Source organism: Caretta caretta, chromosome 7 (assembly GCF_965140235.1).
Source record: "Caretta caretta isolate rCarCar2 chromosome 7, rCarCar1.hap1, whole genome shotgun sequence".
Lineage (NCBI taxonomy): Eukaryota > Metazoa > Chordata > Testudines > Cheloniidae > Caretta > Caretta caretta.
Window position 1 is genome coordinate 67,225,049 of NC_134212.1, and position 24,177 is coordinate 67,249,225.

The window sequence follows — 24,177 nt, forward strand, 5'->3', positions numbered from 1 at the left end:
TGGGGGAATTTTGTCTCACTTCCTTTTGGACCGTCTGGAGTTATACAGGGGCCCTGAGAGAAGCGAAACTGAGGGAGTGTCTGCAGTGCTACACTAGGTCAGCAGGGGGCACTACAGGCCAGTTACATATGTCTATGTACAAAGTATATCCGATGTTGTGTTTGTACAGATAGTTCTAATTCAAAGGCGTATCCTTGTTATTACATTTGGTAGAACTGTGTATTGTTTCAAAGAATAAGATGCTGCACCTACTAATGCCTACAGCACTGCCAACTTTGTATGCATGTTACTCACTCCAGTGTGTGTCTAATCAAGCAGGGGTTCAGAAAAATGTGAAGGCTATAAAGCTGACCTCTGGAGTGTGGAGTGTTGCAGTTCAGAACAAAAAAAGAAGTGTTCAGCGTTTTGAGCCCTGTTGTGCCGTGTCATGCCATAATGAGCATTTTGAAAGAAAAGAAAAGAAAACCCTATGAAAGGAGGGGTAGAGGGAAGAGGAAAAGAAACTGCCATCTGGACCCAGACTACTTTATTCCAGACATCATGTGCATGTGCAATATGAGTTTAACAGATTAATTTATAATGATGAACATTTTTTGTTCTACAAATAAAAGCCCATAACTCATATTTTAATATAGTAGTCTTACCTTTCTAATGCCATGAATGTGCCCTCTCTCCCCCTATGCGGCAGCCCCCGAGCTGGGGCTGGCAAGGAGGGGGGTCTCTCCCCCACCACAGTAACCACAGAGCTGAGGCTGGGAGGGAGGGCCATCTCTCCTCAGCAGCCGCAGCCCTGGAGCTGGGGAAAGTCACCTCTTTCTCTGGCCACCGCAGCCCTGCATGTCCCAAATTCCCCCCACCCCCTCTTCTCACCCCCTATTCCCCCCAAGACCACCACCTCACCTTACATGTGCATCTTCTCCAGGGTCCAAGCACCTAATTAGTGGAGCCACGCCTGCGCAGCTCCACTAATTAGGTGGGTGGCCCTTCGTTCTTTCATGTGCAGCTACCCAGGTGCACACCTTAGAGCTATCCATGGACCACCTGAATGGAGCTGGTCCGTGGACCACAGTCTGAGAACCTCTGAATTAGAATTCTGAGGCTTTCAGGGGCAATGGAGATGGTGGTGGTGAACAGTGGTGGTTGTGCCATCTCCTGAAGAAAGGATACGTGACTAATTGGGGATTGGTGATCTCTTCCATCTCTTACCAGCAGGAGAGTGGGGTGGGGGGAGAGAAAACCTTTTGTAGTGATAAACACCCATTTTTTCATGGTTTGTGTGTATAAAAACATCCTCTGTATTTTCCACAGTATGCATCCGATGAAGTGAGCTGTAGCTCACGAAAGCTTATGCTCAAATAAATTTGTTAGTCTCTAAGGTGCCACAAGTCCTCCTCTTCTTTTTGCAAATACAGACTAACACGGCTGTTACTCTGAAACCTTCCATTGTGTCAGTTTTTGCTCAAGACCCAACTTGGCATTTGTACAATTAATGCTTGTGACAGGGGCCACTCACTGCAGGTTGCACCTCCTCCTGGCTGTCCTGGATATTAGCTCTACTAGGCATCGTAGAGGCATCCTTCCTCTGGTAATGTCTTCACCCATCCTGTCTCATCCTGCGGCCCCTCTTGCTCCAGGAACTGCAGCCTCCTCTTTGTGACTTGGCCCTCCAGTCTGGCCACTACATGGTATCCCCTTCCGCGTGTTACCCAAAGTCCTTCTGTACAGTCTCGGGCAGTCTTCTTCAGCATTGTCCTGATGGTGCCACTTTCCCGGTGGCTGGTAGGGGAATCCTGGCTTGCCCACTACTTCCAGTCCAGGGATGCTGTACCCGGCATGTTCGGTCTGCTTGCCTCAGCCGTTGGTGCTCCTTCCTGGGATTCTTTCCTACTGTGTCTGGTTCCCCCACTTCTCTGGATGTACTAACTCAATATCCCTCTTCCCAGGGAGTAACTGTTGACTACTCTCTCTAGCCCAGTGGTTCTCAACTCTGGTCCATCGCTTGTTCAGAGAAAGCCCCTGACGCGCCGGGCTGGTTTGTTTACCGGCCGCGTCCGCAGGTTTGGCCGATCACAGCTCCCACTGATCGCGGTTCACCAGGCCAATGGGGGCTGCGGGAAAGGCGACCAGCCCATCCTTCGGCCCACGCTGCTTTCTGCAGCCCCCATTGGCCTGGATCGGCAAACTGCGGCCAGTGGGAGGTAAACAAACTGGTCCGTCCCGCCAGGGGCTTTCCCTGAACAAGCGGTGGACCAGAGTTGAGAATCACTGCTCTAGCTGCAACACATGTCCCTTCTGCCAGGGAGTGACTGCAGCCTACTTCCCTGCAGCCTCTGTCTGTTGCCAGCTTCCTAGCTTTATAAACTTGGCCCAGCTGCTCCCCCAGCTGGACTTCATCAGCAAATTAGGCCCTAGCGTTCTCTGGCTTTCCTCCAGGAATGCCTATATGTTAATTGTCCTAATGTACCCCATCAAGCTTGTGTAGGGTAGACTCCCTATCACAATGCTTCTGAATACCTGGGGGCTTTTTAATGCTTTTGTCTAGTCAGTGTCTACACTAGTCTTTTGCTGCATGTCATCTCATATCTGTTCACATGGTCACATGATGCAGGTTACAGAAGTTACAAGTTCTAATATAATTATAGCTAGCAGAGATCTTCTGTCCGCTTGGAACAAAAAGTGCTGAATTCTAGACCTGACCATGAGGCAGAATTTTATGCAGCTGCAGTGACCGGAAATCTGCTGCTATGGAATTGTCCAGACTTCTAGAAACAGGGTTGGCTGTGAAATTTATTTACCAGATATCCTGTTTTTCACTATAATTCTACATCTTGAATTTGGGAGTTTCTTTGTTGGCTCATTAACACTAATATCTGTCTATACTTTGTGTTATTAGATCAGATTAGAGAATATGTAGGACAGGACGTGTTAGTAGTGATACATGTGTTATCTGTACCTTACTAGTGGAATTAGTTAAATTTCTTAGAATGAATTCTTATGTGGTGGAGGTCACAAATGAAATTTATTTCTCAGTTCCTTCTAGAGAGCAGTCCCCTTTTCAAAATTGCTGCACAATACAAATCATCTACACTATGGTAATTTCTGCTCTATATACAAAGAAGTATCTGTATGGTGAAATGCATTATTATTTCAATAGACACCTGGTGATGTGACCTGTAACCTCAGAATATGCAATGGCTTCATGGGCTGGTATTCCCAGTTTGATGAAGTGCCCTCATATATTGTCACGCACAGTGGAATCTCGCATATGAAAGCACTTTCTTTTAAAAATGCCTGAGCCAGTCATTGTTTGGCCAAGTACACTGAAAAGTTCATACTTGTTGGGAGTTTCCTTGTGCTCTTAGGGGCTCTATCTGCACACTTGTGTGTAATTCCTTCTGACATTAATGTCAAGTCCATAGGCATAGTGAAAAGGAAATTAGACTTAAATGGGATTTTGTACAGCTCTCTCTCTCTCCACCCCACCCCCTTTGACACCAAAAAGGAACCGCAACAATTTCCGCTATTCCTGTGGCTATCCATTTTGCCTACTCACGATGGTAGTAGGCCTGTGTATTGCTTGCTTGTACAGAATGAGGAACCTTATCAAGCATATCTGTGCCATGAAGATGCATGAGCACCACTGCCCTTCAATGTCTGGGGATGGGGGGGTTAGAGAAGATAAAAGCCCTATTGCTACTTACAGCCAAATGAGATTTTTCTTTTAGTTAAAGTGGTTAGGGACCTACCTGTGTTCCTGAAGCAGAAGATACCCAGTGTGACATTTGGAAAATGCTTTGGAACTGAAGATATTTAGAATGTCTTGCATCTATGCAGAGGTTTTGAAATCTGTGTACACAGAGGACTCTCTATATCTCTGGAGAGAGAGCTAATTATGAGGTGGAAAGAGACATGCAACACATGGCAAATTAGAGAGTGGATGGCGAGCGTGGTCTGACCCAGGACAGTCAAGGGGAGCTATTTCTCTTGGAGAAGTACCAGAGGATCCTAATTTCTATGCAGAACAGGCAGGATCTTGGACTTTGCCATGTCCTAAATATTTTTTTTCAGAGGAATTATATCAGGGATGAACTTGCCCCTTAGTGTGCTTGAATGACAGCTGTGGAAAATGAAATATTTAATCCACAGAATAGGTATGGCTGTGACAGTGGCAGCCCAAGCATCCCTTGCACTGTTCTGATAGTGTGCCTCACTCCTGACCAGCAACGGCCAACATTAAGGATGTTATTAGTTACTCTTCTTGCCCATTCAACCCTTGGGTTTTTGTTGTTTGTTGTTGTTTTTTTTTTTGGGGGGGGGGGGGGGGAGGTTGTGCAAAGGCTGTGAACAAGGCTGTCCGTTTCTGTCAATTGGGACTTTTGAGATGTGGCCACTTGGACCTGAAGAAATGGACCATGACCAAAGACCATTGTTTTCAAGGTCTTATTCCAAAAACTTTCACATGGTAAACTGCATGGACCTCTGTACCTGGGAAGGATGAAGGGTTAAGCTGAACATACAAGGTATCAAAACTGTAGGTCTAGGTACAGCGTTTCTCAAATGTGGCCACCAGGAGCTTTTTGCGCAGCTACAGCCTCCTTGCGGTCACTGGGAAGGCAAAGCAGTGTTAACAAATATACACTTTTCACAGAAACAGACTTATTAGCTAGCAAGTCTTTAAAAAAAATACCAACCAAAAAAGCAAAAGAAACAACAACAAAAAGACAAGACCGTGCCAAGCAAATTATTTGTTTCTATTCTGTTTAGGTCTGGTAAAGACTAGATACAATTGTATATTATTTTTATTATTGAGTCTGCAATAAAAACCTACATAAATAAATTATGATGTGGACATGTATATGTCCATATTTATTTGTTTTTTCTAAAGTTAATTAAGTATTGGCAGGGGGGAGGGGGAGGAAGTTGGTGGCCACACTCTGAGGCCACCAAAAAATTTTGTGTGAGAACGCCTTCATGGTGTAGGAAGCGTAGATGTTTAATATCCTGTGCTTCGGTCATTATCAACAAGCACCACCTCAAATGCTAGAACTCCTAGTAAACAGAGATAAATGTGGACTACAGAGAGGTTACATTCCATAAATACTGGAAGGCAATGTCGAAAATGTAATGGAGCAGCCAGTGACTACTTTGTTTTTCTGGTTCAAAAAAAAAAAAAATTGCTCAGCCATCTAATTTCTACCTTCTTCCTTCAGCTATGTTTAGCTTTTATGGGTTTTGCCCACCCCCCTGGAATTCATTGTTCTTTCATTCTGGGAAATTGGGTAAATCTTTACTTAAATTTCATCAGAACAGACCAGGATAATGGTAGATCAAGTTGTTAGCGTCCATGTCCCACAGCAGCTATTCAGTTCTCTCTGTTCTCTAGAGGTTTTTTTAATTGCAGCAATGCTTTTCTTTTTTCTTCTTTTTTACCCCCGGTGGTTTTTTCTGAAAGAGTGAAGCAATCCCTGATGGCTAACCAGAAAGTATTGGTCTTGGGAGCAGTTTTTCAGTTCTCCTAGAATGAAAGAGCAACAGAATAAATTGTGTTGTGTTTATGGACCATAAAAGGAAATTGCTGGCTATTTTAATTAATTATATATATTTTCTGGGTTATGTTTAATTCTAGTGACCCAAAAAAAAAAAGGATCCAAATCTGTCCACATTTATGTGTATGTGTGTGGGGTGGAATATGGTTTTGAAGAGAGAGATCAAGTACTCTGTATTGCTAATGGGTTCTGGGGAATACAAGAAAATGCTTGATAGTACAGTGTTGTTTTTAGTTTTTAACAAATGCTAACTTTCATGTCAACAAATGTTCCCTTCAAATTTTATGATGCAGCTTCCCAAACATGCCTAGTTACATTAAACAAACACGAAGGCATTTCATGTCAGAGTGCAATCCTTCTCAGTTTTCATTCTTGGTGGACTTCAGATTTACCTTGCTAGGAGCGTTTCTGCTGGCTGGGCCTAGGAGGCTTTGACCTCTCTCTGCTTGATATCTTGTCGACTGTCTGGTCCAGCAGGGATATTATCAGAGTAGAGCAAACACAAAGCAGCATCTTCAGTTTTTGATAGGTAATTGTTAAATTGTTACTAACATTTGCTGCTAGTACTGACTCTTTTCCATCTTTCTGAAGTCCTCTCTGTGAAGCTTTTGGCGCTGCTGGTCACTCTGGTACCTAGAAAAGTATTTGCTTTTTTTGCTTCTGTTCTTGTTGCAAAACCCAGCATCTGTGAGCCTGTAGCCAAAGAGGACCTGGGTGAACCTGTCCAACCCAGTTGGGGTTTTATTTGTAATTTACTGGCCAGCAAGACAGCCTCTATAGTCACAGTGCCAAGGCACCGTACTGATATCCCTGGAGCCTGGGGCCCTTACCCACAGAACACGTACAGCACATGTGGCGGCAGCAGCAGAAGTTTCCCTCTGCCACTTCCAGTGTGCCTGTGGTCCATCCTTACCTGCTGAGACATGGGATTGGTCTCTGTAGTCACTCCATCCCGAATCGCACCACTGAGCCTATCAACGGGGACCTCAGCTGTAGTGTTCAGACACTGAGCAGGCTGATCTCTGGAGAGAAAATGCAGCTCTATCACTAACCAGGTGGCTAGTCTGCTCAGTCCTGTCTTCTGCTTAGGGGTCTCGGAGGCCGCCGCTCTGTTGAGAAATCTGGGAGGCCATAGGATGGTAAAAACATTTAGTCATTACAGACCTAACTTCAGATCTGAACATCCAGTGAAGGGTGTCCTGTTCGGATACCAATCCCATTCCTTGCTCTCTTCCCCTCTTAAAGGGACCTATTGCCTCAACAGACACTTCGTTCCAATGCATAGAAACGTCCACTTAATTTACGCAAAATAGCTTTCTTTCTTTCTTGGATATGGGACCATGGATTGGAGAAAGGGGAGTCTGGTCCCCTCTCATTTTAGGCATTTGCAAGTATCCTGGGGAGTTTCTTTTGATGGTAGTGGTGTTAGCTGAGTGATCAGGGTCACTTGTTAGAGATGGCTCATTTGCTTGTAGCTGTCCCTGTGCAGATTAGCATTTCTTGCCTGCAAGCTACAGTATATTTAATAAACCACTGGATCAGTGGACTTTGCTGTGGAACTGTCAATGTTTGTGCTGGCTGATCTGTCTACATGGCAGTGTGCAAAGCCTCTGAGGATGCTACAGCAGGTCTGTCAGCTCTTGCTCCTTAGGAGCACACATGTAAGCATTTTTTCCTCTAATTTTGTCTTATTACTTCTTGCTGTTATAAACTGAAGTGTCTATCTTTCCCCCTACCTTCTCTAAATATAAGAAGCTTGACAGAGTTTTTGATGCTTGGGCTTAGGTGGAATGTAGGGAAACCAACCTTATAATACAAGCATGCAGCAGGGCGATTACTTGAAACTGGATTTGCACAGATACTGTATTTGGCCTGGGGAAACCAGTCATTTCAGCCAGTGGGCCAGAGGTGAGGGCCACTGGTGAAAGACCGTTCATGTGCTTTAAGTTTATTGTACTGGCCAATGATCAGTGTGTAGAGATTTAAAGAAGTGTTACACTTGGGTAGAGATGTGATACTGTTCTGTCCCTCTGATCCCACTCGTCTGTGGTTCCCCACCCCCCACAGGTCGGATCACAGTGCTGTGCGCTCTCCAGACAACCCTACCACCTTTGCTTTTGTAATCAGGCTGCAGATGTGCTTGATGATTGAATAATTTCTGTGCACCACCGCTCCTCCTCCCAGAGGGGTCCAGCAGGCTTGCTTATGCAAGCTGTCATGTCGTCGTCTTTTTTTTTTTCAAAAGCCTGTGTGGATTTGGTTTTCTGTGTGTCTGTGTACATGTCTGTATATAATAGACCATGTATACAAACATGTTCTCAAGCACATGGCTGTGGAAAAAGCTTTCTTAACCCAACATAACTGCCAGCGCTCACCGTTCAAGCCACCATAAATTAAATAAATCCACTCCCACCCCTCACTGAAGCTGTGAGTTTTGGCGGCATGCATGCACACAAACTCAAACTCTCTCTCTCTTGCTTTCTCTCCGTCAAAGATGATAGAAAGTCTTTGGGGGATTATTGCACATTTATACAGCAACAATGGAAAGCAGTACTGCACAAATATCTATTCTTCCTCGCCCAGCATAACAAACGCTGCTTTGTCTCACATCTGGCCCTTTTTAATAGCTCAAAGCCAAAAGCAGTAGCTATTTAGCAGCTTATGGTAAATAAAGCTTTATTAAAACTACTTCCTTTTTCAAGTGTTTAATGACTAAATGGCCTTTCACCTGACATTTCATGCTTCTTATTTTTTGAAGTACTGATTTAGCAAGGGAAATAAAATAGTTGTCATGGATGGATATTAAACTTCTCACAGTTTTATTCTCTAGATGAAAACAATGTTTAAGTGCATTTTTGAATTTTTTTTGGAAAAGCAGATTTAAAAACAACACTGTTTTAATGTTTTTATGTGTATGCACAAAGCATTATACATTGTATCTTATTTTTAGGTGCCTATGCCCAAAGGTCTATATGTCATCATTTTTTTGTTACGATATCTAAGGATGTTAGCATAAGTACCTAAAAACGAATGTAATATATAATCTGTGTGTATACGCCACCACCACTCCTCAACTCTGCCCCTCCACCCCCACACCTATAGTTCAGGACGTAACTTTGTTTTTAAATATGCTTTTCAATAAAGAAAAATGTTATAGTTTATTTAAAATGTTTATAATCTCGAGCATACATAAACCTACTATAAAATTTTATAGTTTATAAAATATTTAGTAGGACAAGTGGTTTCCTTCAGTGTCTTTCAGAAGGAAACAGAAATACCTTAGCACTCAAACAGTCCTACTTGGTCTGTAATTGGAAAGTATGTTTTGAGCCTATGGAGGGCATTATTTAATCCTGAGGCTTAAGAGTGATGGTTGTATTGGAGTAATACAGTGTTTAAAATGTTGAAAAATATTCTGTGATCTAACTATTGTAAAAGCTGGATAGCTTAGAATATGGTATCCAGGACCATTTTCAGTATTTAGCATGCCAGTGGTTTTCTGCCCTGTTCCCTCCTCCCTGAATTTTAGGGGAGCATATTGCTGTGAAAGGAAAGTGCAGTGGATATTTTTAAACCAATAAATAATTGGGTTTAGGATTCTTTTTTCCCCTTCTCCTATTTGTGTTGAATTGTTGTAACAAATTTATATTAAACGGTACGCGCTGTCAGAACCTGTTTGGTATTTAGTCTTGACATTAACGCATTTGATCAAACAGCAGTGTTCTCTCTCTGCATCTCCAAAGGCAGCCCTTTTTGAGAATAGCTGTCAGGGAGTATGACTGCAACTCCTTAGCTCTCTATTTGCAAGCTCTGGAGGTGTGAAAGATGGCAGCGAATGGGGAGATAGTTAATCAATAACCACAAGGTCAGACAGACAGTGTCAGTTTTAGTGCTCCCTGTTAGGAAGCAGCAGCAAAGGATTTGTAGGGGCTTGTAAAGGCTTAAAGAAACACAAGACTGCTGTGTGAGAAAGGAATGGAGCTCTCTCGGCTTTAGTAGAAAAGGGAGACATCTGCTGGCTTGTCTAGGAGGGGGGGAAATATGTGCAGTACTTTTGTTAATCAAAACAGACCTACAATCTCACTTCAACACAGCTAATCAACAGGAAGGTTCTTTAAGTACTTTTAAATGAAATAGTTTCATTTAGCATTGTTCTTCCTATTAATATAGATGTATACTACAAACCAACATATGTAGTAGCAATATAGGACATGTGTGCATATAAAGTGAAAACAGTGCATGTCATTTCAAGGCATGTTTCAGTAAATAGAGTACCTTTATATTTGAACAGCAAATGTTGTGAAATCACGAATGGTGCTAAATCCTCCATGCTTACATCTTAATATGTAATGATCTTCCTTGGCCAAGTTTTTGTGCAGAAACTAAACTCCTTTTGTATAGGTGAAGCACTCAGTTGGCTGCTCTCCTGACAGAGATGGTATGTTAGGCAAATTAATTGTTTTTAACCCCCCTGATGTGTAAATGGTACAATACAAATGTCTCATCTTAATCATCTCTGTGTTAAACTTCAACACCATAGCTTGAGCCACTTCTTTGCTGATGACTTAATTGATTCATTAGCCAATGTAATCCCCTCCCATCCTGTTCATAGCCTGGTTTGTAGCCTGATCAAAGACACTTATTAGATTAAAAAAAATTCTTAGCCTTCTCTTATGACTCTCAGCATAGTAGAGACATATAACAAATTATTCCATTGTATCTGATTGAATAACATAGCAACAGCATTCACCAGCAGTTTGTGCTTCATCCTATGCTACCATCCGATACTGAGGGGAGACAGGGTTATTTTAAATGTATTGTAGAATTCTTGCTTTGGAAATTGTTTTCTTTGCCTTCCTCGCACCTCGTTAAGGTTAAAACAAAGAAATGAAGTACACTACACCAGTGTGATTTCTTTTCTCAATAAATTTCCCACTTCAATTGACTGGTTCCAAGTGGCTCCAAGTCTGACCCTTTTATTGATAACAAACATGTGATTTCCCAGATGGTGGCTGCTAGAGTGCATCTTCTTTATACCCTCAACTTGTAAAATTGAAACCAAGTATCTTGACCCACTGAGCTCTCACCTGACAACATCTTTAGGCCCTTGTTGTTTGCCCCACAGCAGTTATTTTCTCTCCCTTTTAGACACTAGCTGTTCTGAGCACATACATTGTGGTGGATGTTCCTTTACGTCTCGGAGAGCGGAAGGGATAAAAATCAATAGATGAGATGCAATGAGTTAAGAGGAGTGCACTCCTACCTAACTTCTTCTCCTTTATCTTGTTATCTATTTGTAACTCCATCTTTAATTTTTAAAACATTAACTTTAAATTCAGGTAATTACTTTTTGTTCGTGGGTATTACTCCACTCTACTTATTTATTTATATTTATGTTACCACTAATCTCTTGAGTCTAAAAACGCCATCTCATTTGTCAGTGACGTTCTAATCAACGGTTAGGTTGATTACATGAATTAAGTAATTAAATTACAAAATGACGTATTATTTATTACCCATCATACATGCTGACACATTGTTTACTTTCAAGACAAGTTCCATTCTCTAGTTCTGCCTGTATGTTAAAGGATCTCCCATCTATTTGCCAAAACTAATCAGTTAGTAATTGTTCACAAATTGATCTCTTTGGTTTATATGCTGGGCCTATATGGTAATGAGAGTAATGGTTTCCAGGCAGTGTGCGCAAGTATTATGTGAGCCTCTGTGGTCTAGAAATAAGGCAGAAACTTACTGAATAGGCTTTCTTGTGACATTCCCAGTTACTACTACTTCCATGGATCAGGCATAAGCAATTTCCTATGGTATTTCAGTACTACTTGCATCTCAAAACCAGAAAGTGGAGCGGTATGAAAGTGTGTATGGGCACAAGCACTGAGTGAAGAAGGGACCAAAATTTTGATACCCTCTCGAAAAGGTTGGACTCAGGTTTTAGCTGGTGACTTGGGTCTGCTCTTATTTTATGCAATCCAGTTTGTCTACTCTTTATGGTGTCTGATACAGTAGTGTACACATAGGTAGCTGCTTTGTGTGTATGTGTAGAGCAAGGAATTTGGTCAGCAGCTTGAGTGCTCATGAAAGTGAGTGGTTAACAACATGTATTCGTGCTAGTTGTAAGGCAAAATCTGTGTCAACTTCCTCCCACCAATCTGCCGGTGAGCTTCATACCTGGGACCAGAAGACTCAGGAATTCTACTCTTACATGCCATTGACTCTCCGCATGGCAATGGGCTAGTCAATCAGCTCTGATTGTGTTTTGCCACCTGTAAAATATGGCTGACACGTACCTATCTTACAGGGGTGTTGTGAGGTTTCATGGATGTAAAGTGCCAAATACAATATTTTTGAATCTACTTGGCACCCTAGTCATTCTAAAGGTCACCAGCCAGCAATTCTCAGTTATGTCACAAATGACATGCAATTTTGAAGTTTGAATCTGTTCTGTGATTGATTTAATAGCGGTTCATGTCATAACCTACCATATGAAGTAGCAATGATAAAAAAAAAAGTCACAATTTTTTTCAAAACAATCATTCTTTTTCATTTTAAAAAATCTCAAATTTTTGAAATGTTGAAATGTGTGACTTTTGAAATGTTTCAAACAGCTCTAAAACTGATTAAAAACTTAATTTTTTTAATGATATGCTTTTTGAAAATATTTTTGATTGAAAATCAAACTTTTGACAAAAAATTAATTGAAAACTCAAAATGTGGGGAATATCAACCAATATAATGAACTAGAACAGCAAGATGAGAAATTCCCTTTTCCATTTTTTCTATTATCCACTACATAATCCCTACTTAAGAACATATTTCTAACTGTAGTTCACCAGAGAAAGATTCAATACATTTAAGGTTTAAAAAAAATCATTGTCTAATAGGTCAATACATCTGTTCCTTTAAAAAAAAAAACTTTCCCCCTTTTGAGGCATCATAAATATGTAAATGAGGTCTATTTAATTACTGCCTGGGGCTATAAACTCACATGCTTGTGGGGAGGGAAGGGAAGAATAATGTACATAATATTTTCTTTAAAAGAGAGCAGGTCTATGCCACAGAAACACAACAGGAGAATACATTCTCCATGCACGGAACAATATAACCAAAGGGAAACAGGAACAATTCTTTTCATCCTTGTAGATGGAGTTAGCATGTAAAACAGTAGTAATTTATTTGCGTGTGTGTGTGTGTGTGTGAGAGAGAGAGAGAGAGAGAGAGATTCTTTTGTTTTTTAAGGCACCAAGTAAGCTTCCTCTTCCCCACAGCTCTGTTGATGCCCTTTAATGCTGATCAGCAACCCCTGCTGCTATCCCTCTGAACAGAGGCTGGTTGTTGTGCTGAATCCTGCTGTGGTTTGCTAACGCTGATATACAAGAGACTAGAATGAGACCCAACAAAGTCATTTTCACTTGTGACCTGATACAGCACTTAACTAAATAATAGAAGGCTGGTCCCATTCCAGTCTGTTGAGTTTGCCCTTGCTTAAACACTGTTATTTTCAAAGTAAGGTACAGTACTACGGCTAATCTTCAGTAGGGTTGCATCCTCATTCAAAGAGACATAAACTAAACCAGAAAAGAGCACTCTTATTCCAGAATGAGTGTGTCCACACACAGAGGTCTATTGGTATAACTATAGTAGTGTAATTATACTAGTATAGTCGTGCCTTTAATTTTCCGCATGTAGCCAGCCCTCAGTACCTTGGCAATTATTCAGCTTTCTTTTTTCTCTGTGCACATGGTGTTCTTTACTTCCCATCCAAAACCATTAAGTGTTGCTATGGGCAATGAAACAGCTTCCATGTTACTCTGAGGTAGCTGCATGACTATCATGGTTTATTTTTGCATGTTGTACAGCCCTGATTTTCCTAAAAGTTTCTGAGAAATTTACCGCTGTTGGGGAAGATGTGGTTTTGGACAAATGGGAGAGTAATGCATGGTTCAGGTAGCTGAGATCAACCATCATTTACACGTGGTTAACTGGAAGTCAGATGATTGGAGGTGTATTATATACAGTTTATAAATCAATTTGTAAAATTCTTTGCAATCTTCTGGCATGAATGGTACTACATAAATGCAAGTCATTATCATTATCTCTATAGAATCCCCCTGCAGTCTCCCAGCCCCACATTGTACTGCCAACAGCACCACAGGAGTTTTCTGTTGTTATTAGCTGACAGCTTCAGTGCCTGGTACATGCAGCCTTGCAGCGGAATCATGTTTTCTGGAGGTATTGGGGATGTCCTTGAATCTATTGCCTGGAGTAGAGTTGTTTTTTGAGATTGGATTCTACAGGGTTCTATAGCTGTGAGAGGGTTAACTAAAAATGCCAAAAAAGGGCACTTATCTCTGTTCCAAAAGCAGCTTAAACACAGCATTGTGATTACTGGCTGGTTAAGAAAATTTCTACTGTTTTTGTTTTGTTTGTAAAGAGTTCTTTTCCTTCTGTCCCAATGAGCAATTAAAATGCAGATAATGTATTCCAGTTCTTAAGATGGATTGTTGCTGAAGTGGTGTCATGTCTGGGCTAGCTTATCTCATGATAAATACCTCTGCTGTCCACTGAAAGATTAAACGCCATGGCTACTGAGGTTGTTTTGGGGTCTTGTAAGCAGATAAGAATGTGTTACTCATTTTTAATAAAATATATGAATCTGCGTTTTCTAAAGGGTTCTTAGACAGTGCCTGCCATTGAGAAGGTGGTGCAGGCAAAGTCTAATAATGATACTTGTACATGAAACTGGCTTTACCATTCCATGAGTATTATAATTTATTGACAGGAGTGCTTTATTGAACCCTCTTGTGTCTGGAGTGTGGGGATGAGGTGCTTGAGCTGCTGTTGTAAGACCTCATTTAGCTGTCTAGCAGAAAAGATTTCTCTCCCAAAGTCTAATCCGGCAGGAGCCATGAGAGAACGTTATCAGTTAGGTACAGAAATCTCAGACGGCTAGGGTGCGTGGGATACACACGGATGCCATGGTCTGGAATCCATCGTGCTGTGACAGTGATGCATTCAGCATCTCCATCCAGGGGAGCACAGTTCCCTTTCTGGGGGCTGGGCATTCACACTGCAGACTTTTAGAGGTGCTCTAATTGTAGGGCTTTAAAGTGATGTGAGGTGGGAGTGGGGAAGGGTTTTAGCTTCCCTAGGAGAACAAGCATCAGAAAAATCCACCCTCTCTTTCAGAGTGTGTGTGTGTGGAGAGCGAGAAGACTTTCAGGGACAGAGCTATGATAAACAAAACAAACTGCTAGGTGTGATAGGAATGAAACTAGAATTCACAATGGCAAAACTGGAGTGCAAACTTGGAATCCTGTTGTGCCAGTATAAAGTTTGCAGTCATGTAAATATGCCATGAAAATGTGTCGTGCAGATTCTGTCCTTCCCCTCTCATAGAATCATGGAAGATTAGGGTTGGAAGATATCTCAGGGGGTCATCTAGTCCAACCCCCTGCACAAAGCAGGACCAACACCAACTAAATCATCCCAGCCAGGGCTTTGTCAAGCCAGGCCCTAAAAATCTCTATGGATGGAGATTCCACCGTCTCCCTAGGTAACCCATTCCAGTGCTTCACCACCCTCTTCGTGAAATTGTGTTTTCTAATATCCAATATCCTAATATTCATTGGGTGTGAGAAAGCAGCCTCTTACAGTGTTCTTCCAAGCTGGCTATCACAGTCTTGCAAGGACAGAGAAATCAATATGGGCAAAGACCAGTTTTGTGACACAGTATTCACTCCGTGTCCGCTCAGAGTGTCATGAAAGGGGTTAGGAGAAAGGGGCGGGACGGCCTGGCTGGCTGGCTCATCACCCTTGCCTGAGAAAGGAGTATTAGAAAAAAGCCTTTAAAACTGTTAAGCCTGTTACTTACAATTATACATAGCTAGAGCCTTGTTACAGTTCTGCTTTTAAACAAATTGCAGTGTGTAGCAGTTGATATTGTGAATTATGGACAGAAATTGCTGGTTGGAATCCAAGTTTCCGTCTTTCCAAGCAACTGCTCTTCCACTAAAGTAAAAGAACAGATAAAGCCAAGAGGGACTCTGTTAAACTCAATCCACAGACAGTGCGTATGGACTGTGGGGCTCAGCGGGTTACCTTTGTTTGTACTGCATTCCAGTTGGCCTAGATGCCAAGCTTAGTGTTGACTACAGTAGTTGAAAGGCCAGAGCAAAATCCCAAGTGGATATTTATCCCTGTCTCTAAAATGGATTGAGCCATAAGTGGCATAGCTTTTAGCTGTGGGATGGGTTGAGGCAGAGATAAGAAGGATTTAGAAAATAGAATCCAGAATGAGATGCAGAGGTTACTTGCTAACCCAGTACCTTCCTTGTACCTAGCATGGTCACTGATCTTAATTCTTTACTTGCATTTCACCACCACTGAAAAACAATTCTGTGCTGATATATTCACTGAAAAACAATTCTGTGCTGATATATTCATTATTTTGACCAGAGATGCTCATGTGCAAGTGCAGGGTAGCATGAAGCCTGACTCTGAAAAGGGGTTAACAAACCGATTTAACTCTGGCTTCTCTTGATAGCTGCCTACATTCGCAAACATAGCTCAACATGCTGAGTGTTAATAGTGGGGCCAACAGATCGCAGTTTTGCTGTTTATATCATCATAATTCCTTGGTGTTGTTTCTCATGTGATGATTTGCTCGTGCTATACCCACGCAAATCAAAATTCTCAACACCTCTTTGAGATGGGAGTATGCTGCTCATTTTCCAGATGCATAAAATGAGGCTCAGAGAGTTTGTGGCTTCCCTAAGGTTACATAGCAAGTCAGAAGCAAAGCCAGGGATAAAAACAGAAGCAAAGATTTTTCAAAAGCAACTAGTAGTTTTTGTGGCTTAAAGAGAGACATCTTAAAGGATCCAGATTTTTAGAGGGTGTCTGTTGCTCAGCACTTTTGAAAATCAGACTCCTTTAAGGTATGTCAAGATGGGCACCCAAAATCACTCGTCACTTTTGAAAATCTTGCCTGAGTCCTGAATCCCAGTCCTGTGCTCACTGCTACCACAGCTCCTTCCAGAACCATTTTTAAATGATGTTTTATATCAAGGCATTCTTATCAGTCTAACTGAAAGTACCGAGATCCAAAGCTTTCCTAACAAATACTTAGGCAAGTGTATTTAGGCTCAGTTGTGTAATCCCAGTCCTTATTTGCTGGCCATGTAATAGTACAGTGCATCCGAAACACTTGTGAGAGCGAGAGGTGTTTTTTCCCATAGAAAGAGGAGGGCAAATCCTTTATGTCCATGTCTTCATAAAATCCAGACTTCTTGGACGTTGCCAGCAGTTTTGCTGTTTCATTTGGCATTTGGTGAAGTAGTTCTGTAGTTCTTTGTGTAAAAGGAACCTTTGTCATTGACTTCACAAATGCTCCCAGTGGAGTTTGCTTCACCTAGCTAGGTGTCATCATGTGACTTTGGAATGTCATTGTTGAATTTAAAATACAGAGCCTCTGCCTGTGCATACCTTGTGGGCCCCCTGACAGAGCTCCCTTTCCCAAACCAGAAGAGAAAAAAAATCATCCCCAGGAAGGAAGGATAAACCCCATGATGTGTAACATCCATGGTCTCTCTGTCAGTAGAGTTGGCAGAAGTGCATGAACTTTGTTCAGTGATCTTTCCTCTTCTTTTTATCTTGCAGATTGAGGGATTTTAATGGCTTTCAGGTAGAAGCCAAGTGGAGACAATCAAAATGAATTCTATGGACAGGCACATACAGCAGACCAATGACCGGCTGCAGTGCATAAAACAGGTAAGCTGAAACTGGAGACCACTACTATGAGTAAAGCTAGAGCAGCCATGGCATTGCGTTGCCTGGTATGGCACATAGCTGCTTTTGGAGCCTGTGTAATGATCATCCTCTTTATCTTTTTGTAAGGGGTGTGGAGGGAACCTTCTAATCTGGCTGAGTAGACAAACGTCTCCTGCAAGGATCGCCACAGAACAAAACCTTTCGAACTCCCCATTCCAGAGAGTCGTCTGCTTGGGTTAATCAGTTTGCTCCCCAGAAGCAGAGAGTGGTGAACAAACCAAATGAATGAGTTCATAGTCAGTTGATGTTTGTTCTTAATGTGTGGTTTTTAAAAATGTTTCTGGCTAAATAACTAAGCTGAGGTTTAGGGACTGAAGACTGGGGCTAAATGTTCATAAGCATCTAAGCCCCATGTTCAGAAATGACGTAGGCACTTAGGAGCCTAAGTTTCATTGAAAGTCTGTAGGACTTAGGCTCGCTCCCATTGATTTCAGCAGGAACTAGTTGCTTTGAGGATCTGGGCCCTAAATACCTAAATCACTTTTGAAAATGGAATTTAGGCTCCAGAATTCCTTTGGGGCTTTTAAAAATGTTACCCTCTCTGAATTACTGGGGGTGGAAAGAAGTAGTTCCAAATGCTTGTCTAATTGATGGCAGAAGAAGCTGACACCATCTCTGCCTGCTCACTCCTCCTTGTGAGCTGTGCTGCCTGATTCCCGCCCTCCAGCTGCATACTTTCTCTGACAGGAATCTGTCGCTGTGGGTGGGTGATGGTGGGGGTGCAGTTTCTCAAGTTGAGATGACGCTAAAGGTTGCTGTATTTTATTTCCAACCAATTTTAATAGGGACCCCCACGCCCACCCCACCATGTGGCCTTTTAAAAATGTATTCGGGAGGTCTCTTAACCCAAATGGGTCCCACGAGATGAACTCTAAAATATCACTCATTAGAGCCGGATGAAATGTTCTGAATTTTTGTTTCAGTGAAATTTCAAATTACAACCAAAAAAAGGTTTTTATAACACTTTCGACAATTTCCCCCCTTTTTTACCAGTTCACCTCTCATAATACTTCCTGAACAATTGTCACCATGATGATCCAGAGGCCAGTATAGATTATTTGCTTCCATTTTTTTAATTTCTGCAGGGCAGGGTCGGTCTCTATTATATGTTTATACAGTACCAACATGATGGGGTTCTAGCCTCTAGGTACTGCTGTGATACAAATAATAAATAATTCTAGTAGGATCCCCGGTTAATGTGTGTGTTAACTATGTATGAAATCTTACCCTTGTAGCATAAAAATCTCTCTCTGTTAAAAACATTCTTCATGCTGTGGTCCTCTCTCCCCTCATAACTTTCTTTTGCACGATGGAGTGAGAATTTAGTACCCTAACTTAAATCCTCATTTGAAGCTCAGATTAAAGTAAGAACAAGTGGTGGTATATTGGCTACACCTAGACTTCTGAAACATCGTCTTCTATTGCTTTTATCTGCTTCCTTGCTCTTAGCTTTAGAAATAGCCACCATTGTATAGCATCACACTGTGCAGCACTATCTGGCATGTGGCTGTTAGCCGAGGATTATGTTTTCTAAGTTAAAGGATATTTTTTTCATACAAATCAATTATTTTAAAGCAGCTGGAGACTTTGGTTCTGAAAGTTTTTGTTTATTTTCTAGTCTGGTTTTACTGACGTGGGGAGCTGAAAACAGCTGGTTTTGGGAAGGTTAGAAGATTGTCTAAAACAGCTGATATCCCCCCTGTGCTTCACCCCCCCCCCCCCCCCCCCACAATTTTTAATAAGCGCAGATGCTGGGACAAATTCGATGAGTCTGGTTCATGGACTTCAGTTGGTCCAAATCCAGTCCTAGTCAAGGGACCTGAAAGTTATCTCATGGCTGTACAGAGGCCCAAGTGAAATCAAGTTGTGGGGCCTCAGCCCCGCTTCTTGGGGATAAGTATCCACATCCCCCAAATCAATCTTGTTTGGCGCTAATTGGCCTGCTTCCTGACAGTCCCAACTGAGAGGCCAAGAGCAGGTGGAGCATGGGGAGCAACCTTCTTTCCCAGCCCTAGAAGCAGACCTCCAGGTCAGGCTGAGAGAGACAGATGGGGCTGGATGGAAGATGCTGTTCTCTGTGTATTCCATGGGTAAATGAAGGGTCTCTTTCTCCAGAGGCGCCAGAATTCACATATATTTTTTTGCAATAATCCAAGGCAAAACACAATGAAGCTTTTTCAGAAGAACAGTTTTTGGCTGCATAGTGGATAATTTGTCAGTTAAACCGCTAATACTGCACCCAAACACTGCTGCTTTGAATTAGTTACCTAACCTGTGTTTCTATGAAACAATTTAGTGACCGGAAAGAGGAGGAAGGAAGGAAAGCCAATTACCTTCCCGGCATTCATAGGACGTTCCCAATTGTGTGTGGAAGGGAGGCTGTCTGGAAGATGAGTTAATAGGAGACTTTGTGTTCCATTTGTGTAGGTTAGGGAATGGTGCCACAACCCAGCAAACACAGTGATTTTTGTTCTGCCAGACACCAGGAGGATAAGTGGCAACCCTGGCAAGTGAGAATGCCCCACCACCTCCTACAGAGGAGGAAGTAGAAGAGTTCTGGCTATCTAAATTTGAAAACGGTTGCTTTTTTACCCTCACCCACTAACAACGGTAGCCTGGCAATCCAGCAGCTGGATGCAGAGAATGCACACCGAGTTTAGTTCCTCAGCATAAGCTTCTTTGGTTTGGGCTTTTTTTATATAGACTAATGTATTTTTTTCCGTGAAAAGGTTAGCCTATAAATAGCCCCTTAGTTTTTCACAATTTTAGTAATGGCAATTTTAAAATCCTATACAATGTCTTTTTATAACAGTGGGAAAAGATCACATAAACTGATCCTGCCCTACTGCCTCAATGCTGGGAATCTTTGGCCCATGCATTTCTAAATGCCCTCCTGGTATCAAGAGTCCTTGCTTCAAAATGTTAACTGGGTTTGCCCGTCGGTTGGCCCAGATCCCCAGATGGTATAAATCTGTGGAGCTATGTTGCTTTACAGCAGCTAAGGGTCGGGCCCCTTGCTCTTACTCACATACAGCTTCCTTGATGTGGGGAGCCTGATAATACTTTGTGCTATGTATTGACAGTTGGGAATCGTGCCTGTGTCAGACATCCTTCCCTACTTTATCTACTCCACTCCACCCCCACCACCTAGTAAACAAAAAGTAACATTGCCCTTCTTTCCTAGAAAGATGTGTGCTTTGCGAGATTGTTAACACATCAGGAGCACGAAAGGCAATGCCAAAAAAAAACCCCACCACCCCATCAAAAATCCTTCCTTGGCGTCCAGTGTCTACACATTTTATAACCTTTCTAGCAGCTATTGGCCCATGCAACCAGACTGAGAACTGTCTGCTGCACTCCCTGCCCCTCACCCCAACCCCTGAGAAACACTACAAATGGTAATCCCTATACCTCTTTAACTGGATCGGGTTACAACAGAGCGTCAGCTCAGGTTTCTTTCTTCCCAGTCTCTGAGACTCAGACAATATCCTTTTCTGACTCCATTGACTCCTGTTTCAGGATCAAAGTTGTGATTTTTCTCCTTATTTTTTTGCGTTTTAAAAAAGGAGACAAAAACCTGTATATTGATCCGTTAGCGAGGAAATGAGGTGTATTAGTAACAAAAATGTTTCAGAGTAGATAAAACAGGACAAACAGGAGACAAGGAAATATATTAGCTCTTTAAAAAAATTACCAGCCTTCTGTGAAACTGTAACAGCTTGTGTGGTCTCTCAGTGTGAATACTACAGCATACATGGGAGTATGTTCTCTAAAATCAAGGGTACATTTTTTTCAGTGTTCAGTAGAAAAACTTAAGTGATATTCTTCCCTAGGTATGTACAATTAGTTCACCATGTCACAAAGGAGAATTGTGGGTGAACTGAGGGGGCAGGGTGGGTGGGTGTGGAATAAACCTTAGTTACATTTTTACATGTTTGTTTAAGCGAAGTGCTCATCAAAAGTGCAGGACTGGTAGCCCCTGCAAACTGAAGTGCTCTGTTTATTCACAGAACACTTACAGCACAGACAGATCCCCCACACCATCTGGCTAATATAGCTTAGCCCAGGGTTTCTCAAACTGCGGTGTGGACCTCTGGAGGTCTGCAAGGGTACTCCAGGGAGTCAGTGAGTCATATCTGAGGTCGCTGGCTGCACTGATCAACTTCTCCGTCTCCCTCCCAGTGGGGTGGAGTGGGGCCTTGGGTGAAGGGGCTGAGCGGGGGAGGCTTGGGGGGGAGCCAAAAATTTTTAAATCAAAATGGGGATCCTCGGGTTGCTAAAGTCTGAGAACCACTGGTCTGACTGGCCCACACAGGGGTGAGAGGGTAGTTTAGTTTCCATGCTCTCCTTCAGTCCTCTGCTGTGACTGCCCAATGAGTGCTCAACACTGTGGTGTATTTTGGGAGGCAACGCAATAGCCTTATTCACACTGGTAACTTTCAGTAACTGCCAAACAACTGGGTTGGATATGAGCTAGCCACTAGGAGAATAATAATAATAAAAGACTGACTGTATATCCCATGACCAGTACTCCCAACAATCCTGTCATTCCCATTGTAGTATTTGCTTTTTTACTCATTCCTCATAATACCCTTGTGATACTTCAGCCAAGTAAATAATGACTTGAGTCATACCATCCATTATTTTTCTTAGGCAGTATGAGCAAATTCCAGGCCTCCTGCAAAGTCTTTGGATTGGACCCCTGTAACCTTAAAAATATCTAGATCCAAAATGTAAAGCTGCCCCAACCCTGAGACTTCCTGGCTGCTGTCTACTGCTTTCTGAACTGGCTCTGTGTGCATGTAGCTTTTTATGGCTTTTGTGAAATCCTTGAAGTGAGGAAGGTCAGAAAATCTTTCCACGTAAAAATTACAAGGAAATCACCCCTTTCAAAATACACCTGCTATCTTGATCCTGGATTGAGGATTGCCTTCATGATGCATGTTAAAGTTGTGTTGAAATAGCCACGTTTATTTCCAGTAATAGGTTAAAGGAAGTATCTGGAGGTTCTCTAGTATCTGGGGGTATTTTGCTGTGGTGGGAGTGGAGAGTGCTGTTTCCGCTGCATGTGTCATGTTACATCAGGGTGCACTGAGCAATATCACATCAAGCGATGCTCTATCACTCGTTGACCCCAACCTAATGGGAAGCACACATCATATTGCTGATTTCTAGAAGCAGATTAGCATTTCTTCCCCTTCTCTTCAAAGAAGGAGCTTGCTGAATTGCTGTGGTTTGAATGCTTTTTATTGCCTAGCTGGCCATTCAGCAGATAGATGTATGCTAAAAAGTCTAATTGTATGTGTTTGTGTTGCTTCTTTCTTTCTGCAATTGCAAACTAACCTTGGAACCAGACTTTTTCTTTTTCTGCTTTCAGTGCTTGGATTTTTTTGTAACTTGCCAGGAAAGTTGGATTCTTCACATATTTGCATAACTTCTGTTAGCATGAAAATCCTGAAACCATTTGAAAAAAAATCTTCCTACTTTCCAAAATCTCTTGTTGGAGATTAATGTCAGTGTTCCCAACTCATAAGCATAAAAGCACTACACTATTAATGTATTTTGTTAATAGTGTTTAATATGGACTGGCGTGGGTTAATAGTGTAAAGATACTTGAAAGTTGCATAATTCACTAATTTTAAAAATTAATGGCATTTTGCCATAGAGAATATTTGGGCAGAAACACCTTCTTTTTAGTTGTTGTAGTTCCATGTAGCTACTGCTGTTTTTAATACTGAATTATCCAATAGCTTATGCCAATAAAGATAAGGTTGAAAAAGGTCCTTTCTTTACCTTAAAAAAAGTCATGTTTGTTATAGATTATTGGTTGGTCTGTTCATCAAAAGTGTCCTACTATCTATCTTGCTCCTATTTTTCCTGAGGCCTGTATAGTTACATATAGGCCTGTATGCTTCCCTCCTCGGTCATTGGAACATCTCTCTGCTGTGGGCAAATAGGTTTAGGAAAAGTCTTCCCATTTATAGACTTTATCAATCAACATTTCTACCATCTTTGATCCTTCATCTTGGTAGGCTGCCCTTCTGATGTGGGCAGTCAGGATGTGAGGGAAAGAGAAAAAGATGTGGCGTGGTTTAAACAGGCCAGGGGAAGGAAACATATGCTTTGTACCCATGTTTGTGTCAAAGGCAGAATTTGGGTGGCTTGTTACTTGAGAATTGGCTGGGTTTATGAAAGGTGCAGCCTCTTGAATATGATCCTTCAACTCTTTGAGCTCAGCTAGTGGTGAGTGTGCCTATTCCCCAAGTTCTATCAATTGCTTTATTGTAGCACCTGTTTTTAAGGGATGAGTGATTTTTTCATAGAGGGAATGTACGCTCTCAAAGCTTTTAATCTTTAAAGTCTACAATATTAGGAAGAATATTACTCTTCCACGTAATTATCTCATCTGACCTACTGCTAAAAATGGCATGTGATTTTCATGGGTAAATAAAGGCTATAATTTTAACAATACTGGAAATCCAAAAGGCTATGGGTCAATCATGCACATGGAATTCTTTGATTAGCAACTGGCCTTCTCTCTGCAATAAATATGTGATACAGATGGTAGCATGTCTCTGATTTTTGACATCCCGTTTTTGTCTTGTCCGTCAAGTTGAATATCTTCACAGGAGCAAGGTTCTGCTTATTTCCTTTCATATGCTTATATGTGGTAGTACAGTAATGAATCCATGTGCTTCAGACAATGGATACAATTAATATATTATCCATGGACAGCTAGATTAGATTAGATCTGTCCAAAAATGGGGGCAGGGGTAAATACCGA

At 41.9% G+C, this 24,177-nt stretch overlaps 1 protein-coding gene across 12 annotated transcripts in view; it reads left to right on the forward strand.

Moving 5' to 3' along the window:
• The window catches only part of ZMIZ1 (zinc finger MIZ-type containing 1), a 474,637-nt gene that overhangs the window by 249,292 nt on the left and 201,168 nt on the right, over positions 1–24,177 (forward strand). For all 12 annotated transcript variants that reach the window (XM_048856930.2, XM_048856927.2, XM_048856919.2 and 9 more), the window contains one exon: positions 17,223–17,333. In XM_048856930.2, coding sequence (XP_048712887.1) covers positions 17,274–17,333 — 60 coding nt within the window. In that variant the 5' untranslated portion in view covers positions 17,223–17,273. The remainder of the gene's footprint in view (positions 1–17,222; positions 17,334–24,177) is intronic.